Genomic DNA, 23,243 nt, shown 5'->3' with positions numbered 1-23,243 from the left:
AGAATCTGCTTGCAATAAGGGGTGTTTTTTTTAGTGAATTAGCACTAGCTAGGCAGTTTTTTTCATTTGAATTTAGTCCCTTACTTTGATCTGTCTGTTTTAACTTGAAACCACTTCAATCCTAGTGTTTGCATTTAATAAAAACGCACTTTTGATTACTATCAGGGCCAGTGTAAATATGCTTTTACTGGGGGTAGGGATGGAAATGACCAGTGTGCATCTCTCTTTTATGGATAAAGAGGGCAAACACCCTCATGAGCTTTCCTTGTATAAAACGTTTACACAGAAAAAGATGGATTTGGGAGTTTGATCACTTTTGGGGGTTGTTTTCCTGGGCGCTGTGCCCTAGAACCACAGCCTCGCAGAGCGGAAGAGATTCAGTTTCTGCAAACACATCGTCAGGAGGGTGGTAAACCTAACTCTGTGCTTTGTCTGAAGGCGACCAGATAATCTGGCCCAGTGGGACGAGGTGGTGGGAAGCACCAGAGAGCAAGAAGGCGAGTGTTAATGGCATGATCACCATTCTGGGAAACACTCGTAAGAGGTTTTCTGTGATCACATCCCATCACAACTCTTTCCATTTCTCCTTGGCCAACTCTCCCAACTCAGCTGACAATGCTGGCTGCCTTTACAGAATGCCTGCAGCAACTGCAACTGACCAGCAAACACAGAGCTACACAGTAAGTGATGGAGTCCTGCACATCTGTCCCTTACTTTTCACCAAAGTCTATTTGCATTTACTATGGACTTACACTGTAGTTTAATGGAGATAATAGTTGCATTCTCTGTGGCTAGAGTGTAATGAGTCAGGCAGGAGCCTCCACGCCATGAACATTGGAGATAAAACTAAATATTGAACAGTTGCTTTATGCACCGTGCATTAGCCAGCATAGATGGGGCGTGAGGCAAAGGGACCATGATGTACTGGAGGTGGGGTGGTGGAGCTGTGGAGGGGTCGAAAAGAAAAGAAAAGAAAAGAAAAGAAAAGAAAAGAAAAGAAAAGAAAAGAAAAGAAAAACAGCTTTTAATTCATGCAGAACAGTCACATAACAGCACAGCTGGGGATACTCAGCTTCATGCCCCACAAAATAATGTGTTGCTTCAATCTGCATTCCCTCAGCATCTCTCAAAGCACGCCCACCTGCAAGCCAACTGGTCGGCAAGGGATAGCTTACTGCATTATTATATGATAATATTGTTGTGCCTAAGCACCACAGAGCGGTGTTAAAATCATGCAGGCAAATCTTAACATGCTCCTTTGGGGATTCTTGGCTGCTTTGCTTCGCAACACTTTTCTTTTAGTAGTTTTATGTTGTATGGAAGATATTATTATTTGATCATCTATTTAATGCACTACTTGCCGGCCTGTGTACCTCAGGGTAGGGAGTGGAGGGACTTATTGGGGGTTGTGGAGGAACCTAGGCCAATCCTCACAATGGGTGGAGAAGGAACACCCAAGCCCTAGTCTGCCTCCAGCTCTACTGTGGCCTCAGCTCATGGCTGCCCCTCTGCTTCCAAGCCCAGCCTTCTACCCTGCCCATGGCTTGGCTGTGGCTTCATTCCCAGCTCCAACTGAACCCTTAACCCTCCACTCCTGGGCCAAGTTGCACCACCCTGGCTTCTGACCCATTCTCAGATGCAGCCCCGGGTGCAGATCTGTTCCCAGCTGTGGTTCTGTACCCACCTCCAGGTGCAGCCCCAATCTCAGGCCCACTTACTGGTCCCCTGCTCTTGGCCCTGCCTCCTGGGAGGGTGTGGACAGGGTCAGCGAGGGGTGTAACTGTGAAAGCTTTGGGGACCCCTGATTTAATGGCACACATCTAAAGTAGAGAGTTATGGTTAAACATGCAGTCTTGTGATCGTGCCTGACTGATGTGTTCATACTCAGCAGTGCATGCAGAAGGCGATCCTAGATGAGGTTTTTTTTGTAGGTGTGGGGAATTTTTTAAATAAAAAATGTTGGAATGGAGGAAAAAGCATTAAAAAGGCAGACCCTTTCCATTACCAGGCCTTTCAAAAAGTTGATAAAACACAGTACACCACAAAGTCCATAACCAAAACTGGAGCACCTTCAGAGGACCATTGGGGCTATGGCTACACAGCAAACTTTTTCTGGGAAAAACATCACAATTAGCATACCGTTTTCTGCTTTTTTGGGGGGAAGACAATTTTCCGGCATTTGGTCCATCTACAAGGGGCCAAATGTGGGTAAAATCTCCTCTTTCAGAACAGCCCTTATTCCTCATAAAATGAGGAATGCAGGGCTTCTGAAAGAATGCGCCCGCTTTTTCAGAAAATTATTCTGAAAAAGCTGACGCGTTTCCTGGGCATGGCAGAGTTTTTCCAGGATACTTCTGGTATCCCAGAAAAACTCTAGTGTAGACATAGCTTGGGAGAGCTTGCTCTTCTGAAACCACACGATGATGCTAACTGCCATAAATTATGCATGGAATGAGCCTCCATCACCAAACCTTGCAAAGAGGGCAGCATCCCTCCTGAACCACACCCCACTTTACAAGTGCAGCGAAGGCATGGCACTGTTTAAAAACTGCAAAGTTGCCTTCTGACCTCTTTCATATTTCAGTTTTAAGCTCTCCAGAAACCATGTGAAAGGTTGCCTCATCAGTAAAAATGCAGATGCTTAGTCTAAGTGAAGAAGAGAGAGCTCACCCATACGTTTAATAACTCCAACTCTGTGAGCGGTGGTAGCTATGGGCTATCAATGGATGGGGGCTGCTGAACCTCCCTAAACAGTCATGTGTGGCACCACCCAAGCTCTTCCCCAAGACCCTCTACTGCTTCCTGATGCTCTGTGGCTCTTCCCCCATGGTCTGAAAGAAGGCACGGGCCTCAAGCTGGTAAGTGAGGGCTCAACCTGTGTCCAAGCACTCTGGACAGCTGGAGCCACTGCTTGTGTTGCTTGTCTGTCCATCACTCCTGGCCTGGTGCCTATGCTGTTTGTCCAAGCTTGGGAGCTGCACCACGCACCTACCTGGTGCTCTGGGGAAAGCTCTCCCCTGACACAATTCTATCTACACAGGAGGTTCAGCTCAATATAACTTGCATCGCTCAGGTGTGCTGCTTGTGCATGTTCCTGAATGACACAGTTATACTGAAGACTAAGTTAGTGCATAGTATAGTCCTGGCCTTAGCGCGACAGAGTGGGAGAGGTAACAGCTTCTATTGGACCAGTGTCGGCAGGAGAACGCACGCACAGGAAAGAGAAGATTTTGAGCTTACGCAGCTCTTTTGCCAGTCGAGGGAACATACTTCACTGTCACAGTTAGATACAAGGTGGAACAGATTGTTTAACATAAATATACATTTATAATACAGTTCTAGAGACCATTGGAGGTGAAGTGGCCATAGGATAGGCCCTGACTTTTATTTTTCCCTAAGGGTGTTCTACCTCCACTCACCCCAAGGCTCTGCCCCTTGCCCTTGCTCTGACTTCTCCTACCACTTCTCTGCCCATTCCCTAAAGCTCCCACCTCTTCTCATCCCCCACTCTGCACCCTGTCCCCCACTGCCCTCCATTCTCCTTCAGGCACCTTACCAGCTTTGGCTACACAGCTGATTGGTGGTGCCCCTGAATAGATGTGGTTAGTGGGGATGGAGCGTAACTGCCACAAGGTGGATTTGATCCTGGAATTTCTGGAGCTTAATGTAGGAGCCTCTACCCTTTGAGCTAAAAGCCAGCTGGCTGTCAGCCCATGCCATAGAGGTTTCTTGTTCTTATATGTTGCTGTAGGTGGTCTAGGTGCCACTTCATGGAACAGTGAACCACCCTTGGTGGGTGGGTTACAGGAGCACTCACTTTTTTTTTTAATAGAAAGATTAATCGTATTCCCTCAGCTGATCTAATACAGTAGAGCAATGGTCACCCAGACTCTACATATTGATATATGGAATGGGTTCAAGCTGAAACAAGATATTTATCCCCAAAGGATATGCAAAAATATTTCCTTCTAATAGTAAGTACTGCCTAGAACTTCCCACACTTGCAAACCTAGTGGTCACAGATAGTGACCACTCAAAGCCAAAAACCCCCACAAATCTCCCCCTCTCTCCCCACAACCCAGTCACCCTGGCATGGTCAAACATCCCTAGTCTGTAGAAGTATTTATCAATACATATATAAAGGGGGGGGCAAGGATCATTTTATAAGAAGCAAACGTGTAAATCTGTATAAACCTGCCATTTTGACTATGAAGCTCTGCCATCCTGCAAAGTTGCTCAGCACTTTTCATATTTCAATTGATATGGCTAATACAAAGAAATCTGCATGGAGCCATCCATGGATATCCAGAGTGAATTGAGATACCAAAAATGATTTCCCAAAAGATTTGTAAAAACATTACTTAATTTTAGGGCTCACCTCCATAAAGAATTATGCTGTGTTAATGTTTCTATGGAATTTAGACAGAAAAAAGTTCAGACTATACTAAAAACTAATTAATTCTGTGGTTTTGGTATTCATTGAAGCCTCCTTTCCCTGTCACAAATAGTGAACATTATGCCCTGAAGGGTGTGCATGCCAAAATGGTGGACAAGGATATTCTGAGCTCAAAAGATTATAGCCAGTGTGTTTATTTAAAAAGGAAACTTTCTCAAATGGCTTGAAAGATAATAGAGCTGCCTGCAGGCAGATTTAATTTGCATGCTGGTCATTTATGGGGTTATGATGCAGCTACTTATTACTCTGGTTAAAATAAACACTTACTGCCACAATACTTCATAGATACGGTATTTGTGTAATATTTAGAGACTAATTAATTATCTTTCATCGAATCCATCATTCACAATATGGGCATCAAGACTAACTTTTCTATGTCCCTGAACTATGTAATGTGAAAAAAAATGTCAGAAATAATCTTTTTTTGGGAGGAAGGGGGATGGGGGGGGGTAGAAGTTTACAGTGTTTTCATCTGGAGTGTTTGTAATTCTCAGAATAGGTTTTTTAAAAATATAATCTAATATATGTTGACTTAATAAAACATTAAGCTGAAGATAGGAAAGGCATAAAAACAGCAGTAATTTATCTAATACATCAGTTCTATTTCTGCCCTCAATAACACAGCAACAGTAACACATTTTTTACTGAATAAAGGCCTTCACTAATTACAGCTATTAACAGGACTAGTTTTTAACATGTGGGTGGGGTGAAAGGAGATCTTTCCCTAAACTGATATTGATTGACCTATATATATTTGCATGTTCACCCGATTCTGCCCACATTCTACTGCTCAAACATAACCCATAAATATTTTGTGTTTAAATCGGGCACTCATTATACAGTCCGACTCCCATGCAACATTCCGTGGGAAAATCATTGAATGCCCATGTAACTTGTTGAATTGAACCCTTGTCTTAACAGAAATAGTAACATGAAAAAAGCACAGTTCATCTTCATTTTAATGAGTGTTTTTGTGATAGCAATAAGGTTACTTTATGTTTCACACCAAGAATGTTGTCTGCTGGGACACTTGTATACACAAACTGTAGTGTCTGGTATTAGAATAAGTATACCATGGTCATGTGAAATATATAGCAGTCAACTACTCATCAAGGAAATGGTATATATATACACAGACACATAAGAGAAACATTTTATTTGCTATTTTTAGCTACATTAACTTTTTTTTAATAAAGTTGAAAAGTTGACTGGTGCCTGGCCATAAAATCCTTTTTACTACTAAGGTTATGTGTTTTATGTGTCACAAAAGACCACTACAGTCATTAACATTGCACAGGCATGCAAGTTAATCAATGAATCATATTTTTTTAAATAATTTATGTCTCTCCCAGGTTGCCTTAATGAATTAAGGAACATGTTTGAGCTGTAAAAGATTTGGCATTTTTGTAAACTATGAATGGTCCATTAAAGGACTTTGTGTAATTAAAAAACTTTAGTCAACCACCCAATTGTGCCTGTATTTAGATATTTTTCCTTGCTGTCAATGGACAAAAAATAAACTTTCAAGGACTTAAAAGGTAACCAGAAATGTTGCTACAAGCAGATACATTTTTTAAACTTTCCTTGCATGCATGAAGAATGTTGCTTGGAAGGTATCCATCCTCCTTTTCTGGTACGATACTAGCTTACATTCCCAGCAACTCAGGAATGTATTAATTTTGTATTATTTAATATTGTTAATATTGGCTTTATTTCATGAATCTAGCCCTTAGTTTCATGTCTACTTACATAATACTGCTGAATACAATTTCTTGCTCAGATAACAGTAAGAGGGTAGACTGATTATAGCTTTAAAAGGGTGTTATTTCAATGTTTTCTTGGTACAACTTTTGCAATTGCAGTATTTTAATCGGTTCACAAATCTGTCTGAAATGGAAATATTCGGGACAGTACACTTTTTAGAGTAACAATTATTTCGCAAACCTTCTGAGGGGTTACGATTTCAGTTTTAAAGATGATGCAAGGTCATTTTGTGAGATTCCAAACTGAGAAACTGAATCATATACAAGTGAGGCTGTCCAGTTAAACTAAGCTAAATATACAACAGGACATTCATTTATTTAACGGTAATTTTCTTTTAAAATGACACCACTTTAATACCATTTTCTGTCAAGTTACATATAAGAATTTTCAAATCTTATCCAAAAAGGAAAAAATGCTAAATTCCATAGACTACCTACTGCCACTGATTTTTATGTAGATATTCCCATTAATTTTAATTGGAAACTGATTCAAATTGATGTCATATGCCAGTTATTTGAAAGAACCACAAATTAAGAACATAAAAGCTCTCTTCAGATTGAAAATCTAAGTGAATCTGTAACCAGAGAGCGGTTTTTCAAAACTGGATGATTACTCTTCAGCTCTTAAAGGCAAGATGACAACTCCCAATGAAGTCAGTGAAAGTTACAACTATGCGATGCAATAGTTGAGCCCAGAGAGTGATAAAATTTATATATCCTATATCCTCTTTTCTGTATATGTTTGGCACTGACTTTAGTAGGAGTTTCTCATGTAGAATCTTTAATTAAGTTTTTTTTAGTAAGACAATAAATGCTTGAATTTAAAAGAAGTGTCATAACATGAAGGAAGATTATCCACAGATAAAAAATTAAACTAGTTAGCAGTTTTAAAAAAGGGGAAGAAGAGAAAAAAATTAAGTTTGAGTAGCTGAAACAAGTAGGAGGGAAGAGTCGTAGGAAGATTAATTAAAAAGTTAATTTGATGGTTTTCTCAACGTCAAATAGGAAAACTCTTTAAGAAAATTTTTCTTCACTCAGTGAATCTATTTTGGCTCATCCACATTAGATTAAGCTATATATGCCATTCTATCTACAATCCCCTTTTTTGACTTGCATAGAAGAGAATGAATGTGTACATTTGGTATTCACGTTACATTTAAATAAAGTTTATTAAAAAACAATTATATTAAATACAGATTAACAGAATATTCATAATATACTTTACAGAAAAAATAGCCATGTCTTTATTTTAGAAACACGTTTCTTTAAAAAGTTCTTTGAGATTTTTATAAAACATTTTACCCGTGAAGATAAGTTTCCCGTCAGACCTGTATAAAAAAGCTTAAACTTTAAATCCTTGTTTTTTTAATATTTTTATGAGCTTACAATCTATAAATTCTTTAAAAATAAAACACAGTATCTTTCGGGATCAAATTGGTCACAGGCCGTTATTTTAAAAAGTCAGTGGAGACTCCCTGAATCCATTCTGAAGTGCCTTTTTTTTCTTTCTGGGGATAAATAGTGCAGATTTACTTGGGAATTCAGAGCTCCCTATATGTTCTGTAGAAAGCAGGAAGTGTGTCAGTGACAGGGTGCAGCTGAAGAGTCCACAGAGTCAATGAATCTCCCAATATCAGTAGGAGGCAGAACTCATAACTCCAAGTCCAATGCAGTCCACGCTTTTTTTCCCCAGTCCCTCCAAGGTCTCTGATGGGTCAAAATGCCACACACAGATTCCACAGGAGATGGCACCTGCCCTTCATTTGCTTTCCAAGTTGTAGCAGTGGACATCGCCTTTTCCTTTTCCATCATATCCAGGAAGTGGCTGTCCATATTTATCCACACACCAGCAATAGCCTCTCTTTCGGCCTTTGGATGGGCGGCACTGAAACAAAAGGTAGATTTAGTTAGCAATATTTCTTTGCTAGAGCGGAGATTCCAGTTAAGCCTAATCTCTTTGATAGCTTCAATAATATAACATTGTCAAAGCAACACTGCTGATTACTCTGAGTAAATGGAATTCCGATCACTAGCACAAATTATTATGATATTTTACTTCTATTGACAGCCAACTATTAGGAAACTAATCAAACAATAAACTATTATTAGAAGCAAAAAAGACAGCATTATAAACCACTCTACATGATATTATATTGCACAGTTGTTCCCTATTGAGCAAAACCAATGTCAAGGGCTCTACTTGCAACAGTAAGAGTTGTAGGATCAGGTCCTTTATCTGGGAAAAAAGCTCAGCAGATTACTCTTAGCACCCCAAGGGAGCATATGTTTGGCAGAGACTACTCTTACAGCAATAACACCTCAGCTTGCATCTGTTTGCCAGAGGAATTTCAGTACTGTAGTTGACATTTATTAACAGATATATAATCCCCTGCAACAGAGTTATCACTTCAACAACTGCTAGGTATATTAGAGCTTTACATATATATTTCCTATAAATAAGGTTGCCTGCATGTTAATCCATAACCTAAATAATTTCTAGCAAAAGCACTTATCTATCAGAACTAGTTATCTCTACAAGCCAATTGCAATACGCAGTGTGTGTGCAATCTTTTTCTATAAATTATTTATATATCAACATAAAAGCTGAAGCTTTCCCTAGAAATAATAATTTAGTACAGGAAAGATGGGAAACAAAATTATTTTTATTTTACCATGCATACTAAGGAGCTTCTTCTAAAGACCCCAAGAGTTACAAAATAGAATATAAAGTAGCATACATAGTTCCTGATCACATATTCCTCATGTATCTCTGGGCCCAGTCCACCTGAAATATATCTCTGTAACTGTGAAGGTTTTTTTTCTATTCTAAGTGGATGCACTTTTCTCTAGTAGTCATGCAATGTCATATTGTGCATTCTACAGTCAAACTCCTTCCCAGGATAGAATCAATATCTATGTCAGCTGGACATGCAGGATTTTATGGCTGTAGATTCACTGAATGCCCTATTGCAGAGATACATTCATCAGTGCTAAAAGGGCCCCCATTTAGTCAGTGAAGAATTTTAAAGAGTCCACGGCACAGACTTACCAGGTTCTTGCTGGATGACAACTACAACACACTTATCACCTCCAGACAAGAACAGGGAAGCCATGCAGCCTGAAGACCTTGCCCTACCTCCTGCCACCAAAAATAAAAACACAAATAAAAGAAGGCTACCCCTTCCTCCCTTAATGGGGGCTAGAGAACTCATTCTTCATAGCAGGTGGATGGCATGATGTAAATTTCCAGCTTGTGCATTTTATTCATTTAGAATGAAATGTATCCACATTGAAAGAGCCTACAGAAGGCCTATGCAAGCACAAATTAAGTCCTCAAAACAAGGTTTAAGTAAGACTTAACTGGTGCATAGGTCTGTGTCAGAGTTCATTTCACCCTTAAAATATAGCTGATTCACCCAAGAGCCAAGCACCAGTAATTTTCCCATCCTAGTCCACCCAGTCCAACACATATAGTCCTGCTAGCTGGGGATTGTGGGAAGTTCATCTGCTCCTTTATCCCTATCCCTAGCCAGCTCCACAATTTCTCACCATGGACTTTTGGGGGGAATAGATTGGATTCCTGTCATCCTGCCAGTCTTTCAGGACCTGCACGGTCAGAAAGCTGCATATTGTGTCAGGCAGATTCCTCTCGCTGAGGAATGTTTGCTTTAAGCATGTTTATTATGGTACATGAACTAAGAGCACTCATTCTAACTGAAAATAAGCAGTCATTTAGATTCATGCATTCCTAGGCCAGAAAATGATGACTTAAATCTGTATTCTGGTTATGTCTTTAGGCTGGTTATATCATCTCACGTGCTGAAACAACACAACACTTTTTCTTCTTTGGAACCTCAACACCTTTATTTTGCAGTCATACTGCAAGCAATGATCCCAATCACTTAAATGGCAGTTGTGCCAGAAGTGTGTCTGCGAGATCAGGTCCAATGCAAATACACAGTTACTTTCAGAGGGAAAAAACATCACTAGCCAATCGAGAAAAGAGATGTATTAGTACTTTGCCTAATTATCCGATTATCTTTATTTAAATTACAAGTTAGCTCTTCAGTCAGTTGTCCTTAAACATTAAACCACCATGAACTTTATCCTTTTACATTGTTTAACATTTCCATTTATGGTATGAGCCAATGCCCACTGAAGTCAGTGGAAATACTCCCATTAGCTGTAATGGGCACTGGATCAAGCCCTAAGTGAACTGGGAATATTTAACCCTGTAAGGGGGTGAACAAGGCCCTGAAGCCCCCTACTGGAGCTTGCAGGCTTTCCACCCCTCATCTCAGGAAAGGACAACAGAGTGGTCCGCCATGCAGGCTAGAGTGGCAGCAGGAGAAACAGCTAGTAAGAGGACAGGAAGGCTGATTAAAGATTCTACAAAAGCAGAGACAGCTCAGTTCCTCTGGAGACCTAAAGGGATGAAGACTGAGTGACTGGGAGACTAGCAGCACAGCAGACAGCACATTGTGTGTGTGTGTGTATATATATATATATATATATATATATATATATATATATATATATAAATAATGAGACTGTGAGATAAAGCCCTGTGGTAAGGGCAAGGACACAGTCTCCAGGAGGGGAAGCCCACTCTCTACCAGACTGTGGAACGGACTGAGTGAATGAACCTAGAGACACTGCCTCTCTTTTACATGATATACTTGAGGATTGAACACATCTCTTTAAAGCCCATCTATGGCACTCCTCAGTTTGTTAGAAGGGATACTGAAGAATGAGGTAATTAATGTATGCATTTCAATGGGCATGATAACAATGATTCTGTACCATGTTTGCAGTCTCTGAGGATCCAGGAGCAAAATTTAAATTAGAGACCCAAAACTCTGACCAACCACAAAGCCAGCCTTCCAGTTTTAGCTTTAAACCAATGTTTACCAAGAAGCATCAGGCAAGAAAAGTAGAGTAAAAAACAAATATTCATTTATAATGGACAGAGAATGGAGGACAGAATTCCTTTTGGAACTGTTCATGTAGCTTCCAGTACCACTGGCTTTCCTATTTGATTTCATGTTATATATCACATGGCTTGGCAAGACAGTAAGTGCATACTGGCAACCACATTTATTTGATAATTTTCCTGTGACCCTTATATAAAAATATAAATACCTTAAATTGCTTTAAATGATGTATCTGGATAGATACAATTCCTTTACAAAAAAACTCTCGCTCATTAAAACTACTCCCGAGGGTGTCTGGAAAGGCAATTACTAGATAACCACAAATCAGATCATGAGGAACAATTGCATTCAGCATGTCCCTGAAGAGCCAGTCAATGAGGAAAAGACATGGTTCATGTTAACATGAAGAGAAAAACTTCCTTATGAAAGACTTTATATAGCTCTTTCAGAGGATCAAGAAACTTTATTGGATTTATCCCAAATCTATCATTTATCTGTAGACAAATGCTGTTTCTTTATACGCATGTTGTTTCTTTGTGTAAGTTCTGCACTGCATATTATGACACTGTGTTGCAACACACACATTGTACTACTGGACTGCATCTGTATATACATCTATCTACATTTTACTTTATACAACAACTTATGACATTAAGATGAGACAAAAAGGACCTAATCCTGCAATTTATTCTTATGAAGAGACACTCATGTTCTTTAAATAACTGGGGATCCATTTAGGTATGAGCGCATTTGCCTATGTGGAGTAGGGATGTTAAATATCAGTTAATTGAATAGGCGAGTAACCTCATGAATTATTATTGGTTAGTCGACTATTCTATAGTCTCTAGGGGTGGGACCGGCAGCCAGTGCATTCTGTATCAGAGGAAGCAGTGCGGGGTGCCAGACAGGAGCTGGTCCACAGAGGGAGCCAATTTAAAAACCAGCTCCCCTCATGGACCAGCTGCCTGATAAAGAGGCAGAAGCATGAAGTGGCAGTAGCTCCTTTCTAGTGTGGGTTTGAACTCCTGGACCTGGCACAAGCTGGAACTGAGCCAGGCTGCCTACCTGCCCGGCTCCTAATATACTTTAAATGCAGAACTGCAGCAGGGGTAGGTCCCGGAACCATCGCAAGACAGGACTGAGCCAGGCTGCTGTCCAGCCTGCTAAGAATGTAGTGGCAAGGGGAGGGAAATGCATGCAGTCTATAGCATTAACCTATTAGCTTTTGCTTATTGGTTAATCGGTTAATAGACAACACTATTACATCCCTAATGTGGAGCAACTTGTGAGATCAGAGTCCATGTCAGCAGCAAAGCCAAAAAGAAACAAAGAAGGAGTTCTGCTTTCCAATTATCATTTTAACTAGGGATGTAAGCGGCAAGTTGACTATCCAGTAAGCTTATGAGATAGTTAACTAGTCCCTCAGCTAGCCTTTCCTCCCCCCCTTGTTGCCTCTGTCTTAAAAGCTGGTTCCTCCCAGCACCATCTCCACGGGGGGCACGGGAGGCAGTGGAGTAGCAGGGACCAGGTGCGAGATGATTCCTGGCTTGCAGCCAGTACCAGACGCTGTATCTCTGCTTTTTGAACGTACTAAGAGCCAAAAATCAGAAGCACAGCAGGGGGGACCCAGCGTGAGCTGGGACAACTGAGATTGCTGGCTCGCTCTGGGTCATCGTCCCCTCCCACACACACACACTGTGCACTAGCCTTTTAAATGTATTAAAAGCCTGCCAGCTCTTAAAACACTTAAAAGGCAGAACAGCAGTAGGGTTAGCTCCTGGGGAGGGAGCTAACCCTGCTGTGGCTCCCTGGCTTATCAACTAATGGACTAGCCAATGGAAAATCCATAGACTAGTCGATGAATTGATTAAACTAAATGTAACATCCCTAATTCTACCATTACACCACACAGATTCAGATATGATAGCTAAACTGTTCTGGTAAAGAATGAGCAACTTTTACAAATATGCAAAACACATAAATGCTGCTAATCTTTCAGGGCCAGCATTCTTTGGAGGTGGGTGCCATCATAGTGCATATACAGCTGCATATCCATATCAGCAGGGCTCGACAAACCGTTGTTTCTACTCGCCCATGGTGAGGAGATTTCAGCTGGTCGCTCCATGCGTCCCATTCTCCAGCGCTGCACGCATGCGCAGTGCCGGTCTGGTGCATGTGCAATGCAGGGCTGGCGAGTAGCTCTTGCTGCAATTTGTCAAGCCCTGCATATCAGCATATCCAGCTACTTTAGAGGTGTCAGAAGAAAGCCAGTATTTCCACCTCATAGTACAGTGAAAATAATATTATTTAGGATGATTTACTATTTCCTAGAATAACATACTGACTTCTTCTGTCATAATGTGGGTACTACTGAATTACAAATGCTAAATTATGTTAATAGCAGCAATTCAGGAAACTAATACAATAGCCTAGTGTGATTATATTAAAGGACTATAGCATGTAAAAAAATATGTCTCTCTTGGAACAATACTAAAAATAAATATGCTAACCAATTCTTTGTCACAGGAAAAAAACACACACTCTTGGTTCGCACCCTAATGGGGCAATGCTGTCTTCAGTCCATCAAATAACTCTCATTGAAATCACTAGCATTTTTGAATGAATGCAGATTGAGAGCTGTAACCTGCATATGTCCCTATGTTAATTTACATCAAAGATAAAATATCATGGAACAAGAATTCACACCAGATTAAATGAGACCTCAACCCAAAAAAAGAAACTTGCCCTGCCTGGGAAAATCACCAGCTGCTCAGGAAAAGCTAGAGTGAATAGATAAGCTATGTGGCATGCCCTAAAGGTCAACAAACACAGGCACTGTCAGACCAATGGAAGAAGCGTGTTCTAGAGCCAAGAGACCCCCCACTGTGAGTGCTTATCATCAGATCTACAAAGGTTGCTGTTCTCACTTGCTGAGATGCAAGGGAAGAGGAAAGGCTGGCTCTCCCGGGTACACCTGTGCTGGAAAAAAAGTGTGTTCTTAACTCAGATTAGCTAACCTGGATGAAAACAGGAGGGATGCCTCAACAATTTGGTTTGTAACTCAGGTTAGAAACATAAGTTAAAGCCTATGAGACAGCCTGGGGTTGAATTCAAGCTTCTAACCTGTTTTAAAGGTCGAGTTGCTGTGCCTTCTCTGCGGCTGTGTCTACACTGGCATGAATTTCCGGAACTGCTTAAAACGGAATACTATTCCGTTTTAAGTTTTTCCGGAAAAGGAGCGTCTACATTGGCAGGCTGCTTTTCCGGAAAAGCCCTTTTTCCGGAAAAGCATCTGTGGGCAATGTAGACACGCTTTTCCGGAAAAGAGCCCCAATCGTCATTTTCGCGATCGGGGCTTTTTTCCAGAAAAGACTACTGGGCTGTCTACACTGGCCCTTTTCCGGAACAGTGTTCCGGAATAAGGACTTATGCCCGAGCGGGAGCAGCGTAGCTTTTCCGGAATAGTGGCTGATTTTGTACAGTAGAGCGTCGTTGCTTTTCTGGAAATTCAAGGGCCAGTGTAGACAGCTCGCAGCTTATTCCGGAAAAGCGGCTGATTTTCCGGAATAAGTGGCCCAGTGTAGACACAGCCTGCTACTTTAACCAAGGTTAGCTACCACAAGTTAAGAATACACCTTTTTTTTTCTTCACTGTAGACAATACTTGAAGAAATTCAAGATCCAAGCAATTGAAAGCAGCAGGACTTAGGCTATGTCTACGCTGCAGTTCTTTTTCAGAAAAAGGTATGCAAATTGTGAATCATAATTTACATACCTTTTTCCAATTCTTTTTTCAGAAGAGGCTTTTCTGACATTTGGCCCGTCTACTCTGGGCCAAATGTGTAAAAAACCTCCTCTTTTGGAAGAGCCCTTATTCTTCATAAAATGAGGAATACAAGGCTTCTGAAAGAATGTGCCCGCTTTTTTGGAAACTGATCCAAAAAAGTGTACATGTTACTTGGACATGGCAGAGTTTTTCCGGGATACCAGTATCCCGGAAAAACTCTGTAGTATAGACATAGCCTTAGAGTGAAATTAATGGATGCGTGGTAGCCAAGTTGGGCTGGCTGCTAATTTCATTCTCAATTCCAACTGATAAACAACATTAGAGACAACTAAAAATACATGGAATGCTTTCCTAATATTATTTTCCAGTGTAAGCCATTGTTGTGGTTACCACAAGGATGTGAAGAGACAAGTGGGCCTGAGTAATTACGAAAGGGAGGGGGGAGGTGGCCCACAAAACAATTATCTTTAAAGACATGATCCAGACTGTGGAAAAGCTTGAGAACCACTGATATAACACTCTGCAAATTAGAAACTATACCTTGATTTGCACCAAGAAACTAATTCAGAGCCAACTGGAATTATGTGAGCTGACATGGACAGCCCTGATATACTTTTCACTAGCCAAAGCTTCCTGGACTGCATTAAGTAGGGCACACTGCAATACAGGTTGAACCTCTGTAATCTGGAATTCCGTTGTCCCACAACATCTGTGGTCCAGCATCAGCGGTGACTCCATAGGTGCTTCAGGGTACTCCCCTTGTGTGCCAATGGCCCCACACTTAGCAACTCCTCCCTAGTGTTCAAGCTCAGAGAGGGTGGGGGAGAAGCAGAGTTGGGACGCACTCAGCAACTCCTCACCTGGGGTGCCAGGCGCTGGCCACAGGAATCCACTCTTTGTCCTGGCTGGTGCTCCATAGCCACTCCCTTCTATGGACTGAGCCAGGAACAGTAAGGGGCGTGGTCAGAGATAAAGGTCTAAGATTTCAGGAAGGAACAGAGGGGGTGGCAGCTGGGACCCCAACTGCAAAGGAACCAGTGTTTGGGACCTGCCACCAGTGTCTAGGACCTTGAGCTCTCCTGATTCGAAAACTTCTCTAGTTTGCCCCAGGTCAGGTCGCAAAGGTTCCGGACTAGAGAGGTTCAACCTGTAGTTTCAATATGGAGATGACAAAGGCATGAGTAGCTATGGTGGTGTCTGTATTTGTCAAGAAAGGTCACAGCCTTGTAACCAAAATCAAATGGAAAACCAACGTGGTTCAGAGACAGAGTAAATACTGAGTGTATCACTTTCACTATGATCTCTGCAGTGTATAAAGGACAGATATATGGCTTTCTCAAGTTGCTTTTTGTAATTTGACCTAATCCAGTTCTTCTAGGAACTCTCAAGCAGCTATTTACAATTCAAAGCATTGATCTATTACAGTCATATGGTGACTCCAACATTTAGCTCTGTGGGTTATTACAGAGGCAATGCTTTTTTTAAACTGACAGGCACTGATATCCAGGACACAGGCCAACCCATAAGTGATTGGGTATGAAGTTTCTCAGATTAATCTGTTGTCAGGAACTACAGAAAATAAAAACACAGTCCACACCTGACATGGTTTGGTGCAATGCCACCAGGTGCTAAAACTAGGCCTAAACTAATGTTTCAGTAAAATGCTATGCAATGCACATGAACATTGCTAGTAATGTCAAACTTGTCTTTGTAAGAACAAATAAAGGTGTGGAAAAGCAGGAATACACATACAGAAATGATCAAGAAATATTACTCACTTGCTTTTTCTTATAGAATCCCTTCTTGTCACAATTTGGAATATGGAAACCTCTTGGACTCAAGACATTCTGGATCTTTAGGTGATTTAATGTGTCTTCCATTTCTCTACGGCAGGGACCCTGTCAATAATCATGTTTTAGAAAGCACAAATGAAATCCTCTCACTCCAACCCTATCTCCAATATTCTTTAAAATAGTATATCTTTAGACATTAAAAAGCAGTAAGCAGCAAAATACTCCATGAACATAGGGAGATGGATCCATATTTCAAATGTAATCATGTTGTCTTGAATCCTACTAGTGTAAATCTGACTACCTTGCTCCCAGCTGCAGTGTAGCCAGACCCTAGAAAACATAGTTCTGAACCAGTACCCTATAATATTACATCATCCCTAACACTATCCTAAGATGATAACTCTGCTATACACAAATTTTTGGGTGTGTGAGATGGAAGAAGGATATTCTGAACCCTTCAGACACTGATGTGTTTTAACTGAAATATCTGACTTCTCCGACTTCAGTAATGTATTGAGCATGCAAGAAAATTAACCTTTCTTATTATCCTAACCGCCATATACTCTATATGGAACTCACTACCTTATGTAGGTTTTGAAACCTTCCTTTTGTAGAAGGACAGATATGTGTGGATCACTCAAGAATGTTTTGATGACGTACCAAAGTATACCCAAGCAGCATTTTGTATGCCTGTTGGCACTGGTATGAGGAGAACCAGGCGTGTGCCAAGAGCAGTACATAAATCAGTTGTACCTGCTTACATTCTGACCTGCAGACATTTTCCATGTGACAAACCAATCACTACAAATCTAGACATTGATTTGTGTGCATTATACACTCCAGTCAAAAGCTGGCACTCAGTCCCATGCAAGAGCACTTTCCATAATTTGCTTCCTAGAGGACAGACTCAGACCTTCGGATTGAATGCAAGGTCTTTTTCTTTTTTGCATTGTCTTTTCTTTCTTGCCAATGTATAATTACATTTAATTAAGGTATTTTTAGTCCTCAGTAAATCTGTTCCCCTGAGTGATAACTATAGGTAAGATTAAGGGCTTTTACAGTCCAAAGATTATTATTGATAATTAGATTAAAAACAGCCTTCTATGTTTTCCAAATTTGATCTGTCTGGCCTGCTGACCCTCTGCATTTGTATCTGAAACAGTTTTATTGGTCATAGAGTCAGAACTCCTTAAATGGCTACAACAATTACCACCAGCTGGTTTTCTATTCATCATGTCAAATGCAGCATACCAAAAAGCAGCAAGAGAATGCATTTATCTTTTTGCTTATACAAATACTTACATATTCAGTCTCTTGTTTGGATTCAGAAGAGAAATTCAGTGTATCTGTACTTTGTGAATCATATTCCACTTTGTAGCGCTGAGTATTTTTGGCTTGTTCTTTCCTGATGATATCTATTTTGGTGTGGGGTGGATGTGATTTGGAATCTGACACCCTGGGAGAGCTAGGGATGGCCTGATTCTCTATGCTACTGGCATTCTGGTCTTCTTCTGAATCACTGGAATTTCCTTCAAATAAAATAAATTCAACAAAGAAACAACGTTAATTATTCAGTTAATCTTGGAGCACAAAAGCTTATTTTAAAAGTTTGTATTTTTTCTTTTGTTTTTTGTTAAAAAACACAGAAAGTCAAAAATGACATAGTATTCTCTGAGCAGCAATGACTATACTTCCCGAACAGAAAACATTATAATATTCTCAGAACTGAAATATCTCATAAACTCCTGAAGCTCTTTTAAACTCTACCATTCCACTATCATTATTAGCAGCTAGCTATTACATTCCTTTATTTGCTACTTAACTGTATGAACATTTTTATGTATACTTTACATCAATTTGATTTTTTAAAACTATGACTATCTAAATATATAGCCATTTGCTTCCTTTAAAATGAAGTTTTTTCCCACCAGAAGGGGGCGGGCTTACACTAGGACTTGATCATTTCCAGAGTTTGGACCTGAATCAGAAATCTGTTATCACCTTTACCAATGAAGACATGCAAAAAATTCAAATAATTTATTTCTGTTCTAGCACAGATTTTATTATCACTTAGTTGAGATAATGAATTCCTGTAACGTCTTATGATGATTAGTACAGTACTCTGTAAGGTAGAATCTCTCCTTTCTATTTTCTCCAGGAAGGGAATTAACAAAAAAGGAATTATTAAAATAATCTTACCATGTTGACTTAATAGGTCTTAATACAGTTATTTCTTAAGTTTTTCTCCACATACTGCAAACATTTGGTGAGTTAAATTTTCCTTCTTGGAGGATAGAGAATGTTCCAATTTGATTCTATTTTTCTATGAAACACATTTTTCTACGAAACACACAGCATCACCATCAACTCTGCCATGGTATCAAAAAACAAACATCCTGCTTACTGGCTTTTCACTATGAGCCAGAATAGATTAAAACTATTTTCTTCTGTATCTACTTTTCATAGAAGTAACACAAAAAAAAGTGCCCCAGAATACTATGGAGGCATAATGTTTCTATATACTTAAGAGGATGTGTCTGTACTATACTATACTATACCTTACAGGGTTCTTCTAATGTAATTGTAGAAGGCAGCATTTTCTCTAAGATATTTTTAAAGTTTCTATCTTTCTATAAGCTAAGTCAGACTGCAAGCTGCATTTCAGCCTTTTGGCTGCAGGCCATCTGAGCTTTTCAAAAAAGGAAAGGAAAACACATTGGGAACATACAATGATAACTGATGTGAAGAGCACAGATTACTTTCAATACTGTTGATTCATTATACTAAAGTTAAAGCACAAAATCTGTATTAAAATAGTGTTAAAAGGCTCGCTAAAAAACACCAAAGCCAAGAAATTCAGCCTTTTTATCACATCCCAATGAGTCCAACAATATCAGCACTTAAGGCATTAAGACCTTTGCAATATAGGCACAGGAAGAAGGAGGAAGGATCAGAGTTAACATCTTGTACCAGTAGCTTTGGTGTAGCCACTGCTGGCAACAAATATAACTGTATTTAACTCAGACTCTCACAAGTATCTGAACTTATTTTTTGTGCTTAATTTTTTTACAGTAATATTTTTTCTCATTCTTAATGATATTTGGAAACATTGATACAACAGAATATAATATTGCTTTTTCCTTTTATTAATAGTATTATAATGGTCCTTAAAATGTGTGAGTTGTATTAATGTCAGGAATATCTGTTGGTGGCCTTCTAAATCTGGCATTAAAATGATATCTTAAAATATAAAGCTATATAATTTTTGTAGCTCTTGATGTAACTAAAAATGACAAAAACAATTTTATATGATACTCTACCTACCTGTGTATGTGAGAAAAGATTTGATCCTGTTCTGAGAGTTTGCTGTATTCTATAATCTGTACTGGAAACTTGGATTTAGGGTTGAAACTCTAGTAGTCCCTTAAATGCAGGCACTATGCATGACATTGATTAAGCAGATTAAGCACTGAATTTGTATTCCCAGGAAGAGGCCTAACTCTCACTTTATACACAGAAGCAAAGTTTCCATTGACTTCAACAGGATTTATGTCTGAATAAGGAGTGCAAGAATAGGGCTTTAGTATTTTAACTAATTAGGGCTGAAGTTAGTAAGAGATGCGGAACAGAAGTGAAAGTCCAGATCCAGCTGCCCCTTTCCTTCTTCTAATATTTGCAGTTACAAAAGAATAATAACAATATCTGATAATTAGCCTTTGCCAAGTTCCGCCCCTTTGTATGGATACTCCCCTCTTCCAGGATTCCTTTTAAGGCAGAGTTAGCAGCATCAGGCTCTTATGATGAAGGATGTTGCCATGTGTTTCAGTGAGGTTTGAAACTTCACTCAGCATGTTTTGAACTCTCCCACTGTCACTGCTTGTAAGCTGCACATGAATAAATAATAAGACATCTTGTCTTCCTACAACAGCTAGTTAAAAGCACAATGGCAGCCACTTCACTCAGCTAAGGAGAGGCCAGCCAATGAATACCTGCAACTCAAAAGAAAAACTTCAGCTGCTTTAAAAATAACAATGCAAAAACTTTTAAATTGCTTTCCTATAAGGTACATGGGACTGCCTCAATATTGATTAGTAAACTCATGAAATCTGTGCAAATATTAGTTGTGCTTTCCTGATCTGAATCTCAATTTTCCCTGTTTCTGAACACTGCAAAATGTGCGCGCTTACAGAAATTGTTCCAGCCTTTCCTTCTCTCTTAAATCATAGAATCATAGAATAACACACTATAAATGGTTTTACGAGCTTACAGGAGGGCAAACTTCAGTTTGAAGAGAGAAACTTCAGTTTTTACCAACAGTTTATTTTCAAAGGTGTCGCCACAGTATTCACCTTTTTAAAAACTACCAGTCTCTGATGTTTTGGTTTTAAATAATAACTTTCTAGCCTGGGAAAAAAATGTCCTATTTTTCTCTGTTCTCTCATCTCTTTCTAGGAATTTCACAAGCAAATCATCCATTTTTAATATCTCAGCCTGGCAGACCTGCCAAAGTCACCGTGTTCAGAGGGGGACTGACGCCCTCATTAAAAAAAAAAAAAAAAAAAAGCATCCTCACCTTACAGGGAAGGATTTTGCAGCACAAGAGACTTTTTTTTCTTATTTCTCATCCCTATGATCCCAAACTTGACACACAGCCCTAGATGTGACCACTAGATCCGAAAACACGACTATTTATTCTGAAGAGCAGGAATTACCACGTCAGTCTTCCCAGTGCACTAAGGTTGAAGTTTTGTTTAGGAATCCATCCGCGAGGAGTTGGCTGCAATACCTGGGCGGCGATTAACAGAAACGTTTTTGCAGCACACAAGGGAGAGGTGTGTGTGTGTTGCACACTAAACTTGTGGGCCTCAAGGGAGCAGATTCATAGACCGGCCCGCCTCAAACTTTCGCACGGGCGATTTTTTTTTTTTCTTTTGCATTCGCCAACACACACTGAGAAGAAGCACACACGCCGCGGGCGCCTGCTCTCCTTACCTGGCCCATGTGGTCCCTGCAGCAGGAAGGTCCGCAGCTTGCTGCCCGTGGTCACGTTGGTGCAAAGCCCCCTGCCCTCCAGCAGCGCCTGCAGGGGTCGGAGCTCCCCTCGGCGCGGCTGGCAGCTGAGGCCGCTCCCGCAGCGCTCGCTGTAGACCCCGCACGGGCGCCCCTCCGGCAGGGCGCAAGTCAGGCAGCAGCCGCAGCCCGGCTCCCGCACCAGTTCGGAGCACTCGGGCGCCAGCGGCTTGCACTGCTCCAGCGCCCGCGCGTCGCACGGCTCGCACCGCACCACCGGCCCCACCGCCGCCGCCCTCCGGCTCAGCAGCGCCAGCGCTGCCACTGTCCACAGCGCGCAGAGCCGCGACACCATAGCAACAAGCGCCGGGGAAGGGGGAGGGGGAGTTGGAGAGGGGACGAGGAGCGGAGAGAGGGACAGAGCCGCAGCCACACACGCACCTAGCCCAGGGCAGAGCCGCCCCCCTACCACAGGAGGGGGGGGGGAGTCGCAGGCACAAGGAAAAAGGAGAGACCCGGACAGAGCCCTGCCGCGGAATGGGCTGGGATCAGCGCAGAAGGCTCAAGCCCCAATCGCGCACCCCCCACCTAACAGAGGGTCGAGCCCAACCGGGTCCCGCCTGCCTGAGTGGGAAGACCTGCAGCCCCGTTGACCCCCCTCGATAAGAAGAGAAGGAAGATCAGCTTAGCGCCCAAGACGGCTTGTAGCTTCCTGCCCTCCAAAAAAGCTCCCAGGTCACTTGGCTTTGACACTGATTTCTTGCCGCAGGCACCACTTTGAAAAAGCAAATAAATTACAAAAACAAAACAAAAAAAGCCAACAACAAAAAATACCCAAAGCGAGCAAAAATGGTCTGGCTAGGAGGAAACGTGGTCCCAAAACGATCACGGAAAGAGAGGAGAGCAGAAGGGAAATGAAGGAGAAAAAATAAATTAAGAGAGCAAAGTTCCCTTTTTATTCTCTTTGTTGCCTGCTATTGGCTTCTACTCTGCAACTCTAGGCTCCCATCTGTTCTCTCATTCGGCTGAACTTCTTGCCTATATACAACTCCTGCTTAGGACACGCCCCGGACTATGAATAATGAACAACTCTGGCACTCCAAGAGAAGGGGAGTGACTATCGAAATCCAGATTTCGGTTCGGAAAGTCCTGTGGGGGTGGGGACGCCACACAGTTGTGATTTGCGTTTGAGTGCCCGTCTTAGAGCCCCGCTTTGAGAAGATGCCTTGGGGACTGACTTTGGGGAGAGAGGGCACATCGCATGCGCTGTATGCTTGTGTTTAAGTCAAAGAAAAGTGTTCTTCCCCCGCTCCCTCTTGGCACTGTGAGCGGAGACACGAGCAAAACTAAATGAGCGTCCTTTTTTGGATTCCTGTCTACAATCCTGTCCACACTGGAGCTGATTGATAGCCCAAGACATCCTGGGAGGCGTGCCTGATAACACACTCAGCCAGGTTTAGGACGTACCTTGGACTAGTTTCCCTTTCACATGACAGTTGTA

General features: G+C 41.2%; 1 protein-coding gene across 1 annotated transcript; it reads right to left on the bottom strand.

The window, feature by feature from the left end:
* Positions 1-7,363: 7,363 nt before the first annotated feature.
* On the bottom strand, positions 7,364-22,775 carry IGFBP3 (insulin like growth factor binding protein 3). The gene is made up of 4 exons (XM_006133278.4): positions 21,725-22,775; positions 18,035-18,261; positions 16,718-16,837; positions 7,364-8,104 (listed from the first exon to the last, which is right to left on the bottom strand). The coding sequence occupies exons 1-4, from the start codon at positions 22,095-22,097 to the stop codon at positions 7,979-7,981; spliced, it is 846 nt and encodes a 281-aa protein (XP_006133340.1). The 5' UTR covers positions 22,098-22,775; the 3' UTR covers positions 7,364-7,978.
* Positions 22,776-23,243: the final 468 nt, after the last annotated feature.

This window comes from Pelodiscus sinensis, chromosome 2 (genome assembly GCF_049634645.1).
Source record: "Pelodiscus sinensis isolate JC-2024 chromosome 2, ASM4963464v1, whole genome shotgun sequence".
NCBI classification, from domain to species: domain Eukaryota; kingdom Metazoa; phylum Chordata; order Testudines; family Trionychidae; genus Pelodiscus; species Pelodiscus sinensis.
Note: the sequence above shows the minus strand (reverse complement) of the source record. Positions and strands in the feature narration are given on the sequence as shown.

Coding starts and splice junctions, on each gene's coding strand:
- IGFBP3 (XM_006133278.4), bottom strand. CDS start 22,097: ATGGTGTCGCGGCTCTGCGCGCTGTGGACAGTGGCAGCGCTGGCGCTG. Junction 18,262..21,724: donor GCAGGGACCACATGGGCCAG/GTAAGGAGAGCA, acceptor TTTTATTTGAAG/GAAATTCCAGTGATTCAGAA. Junction 16,838..18,034: donor CCAAACAAGAGACTGAATAT/GTAAGTATTTGT, acceptor GATTATTGACAG/GGTCCCTGCCGTAGAGAAAT.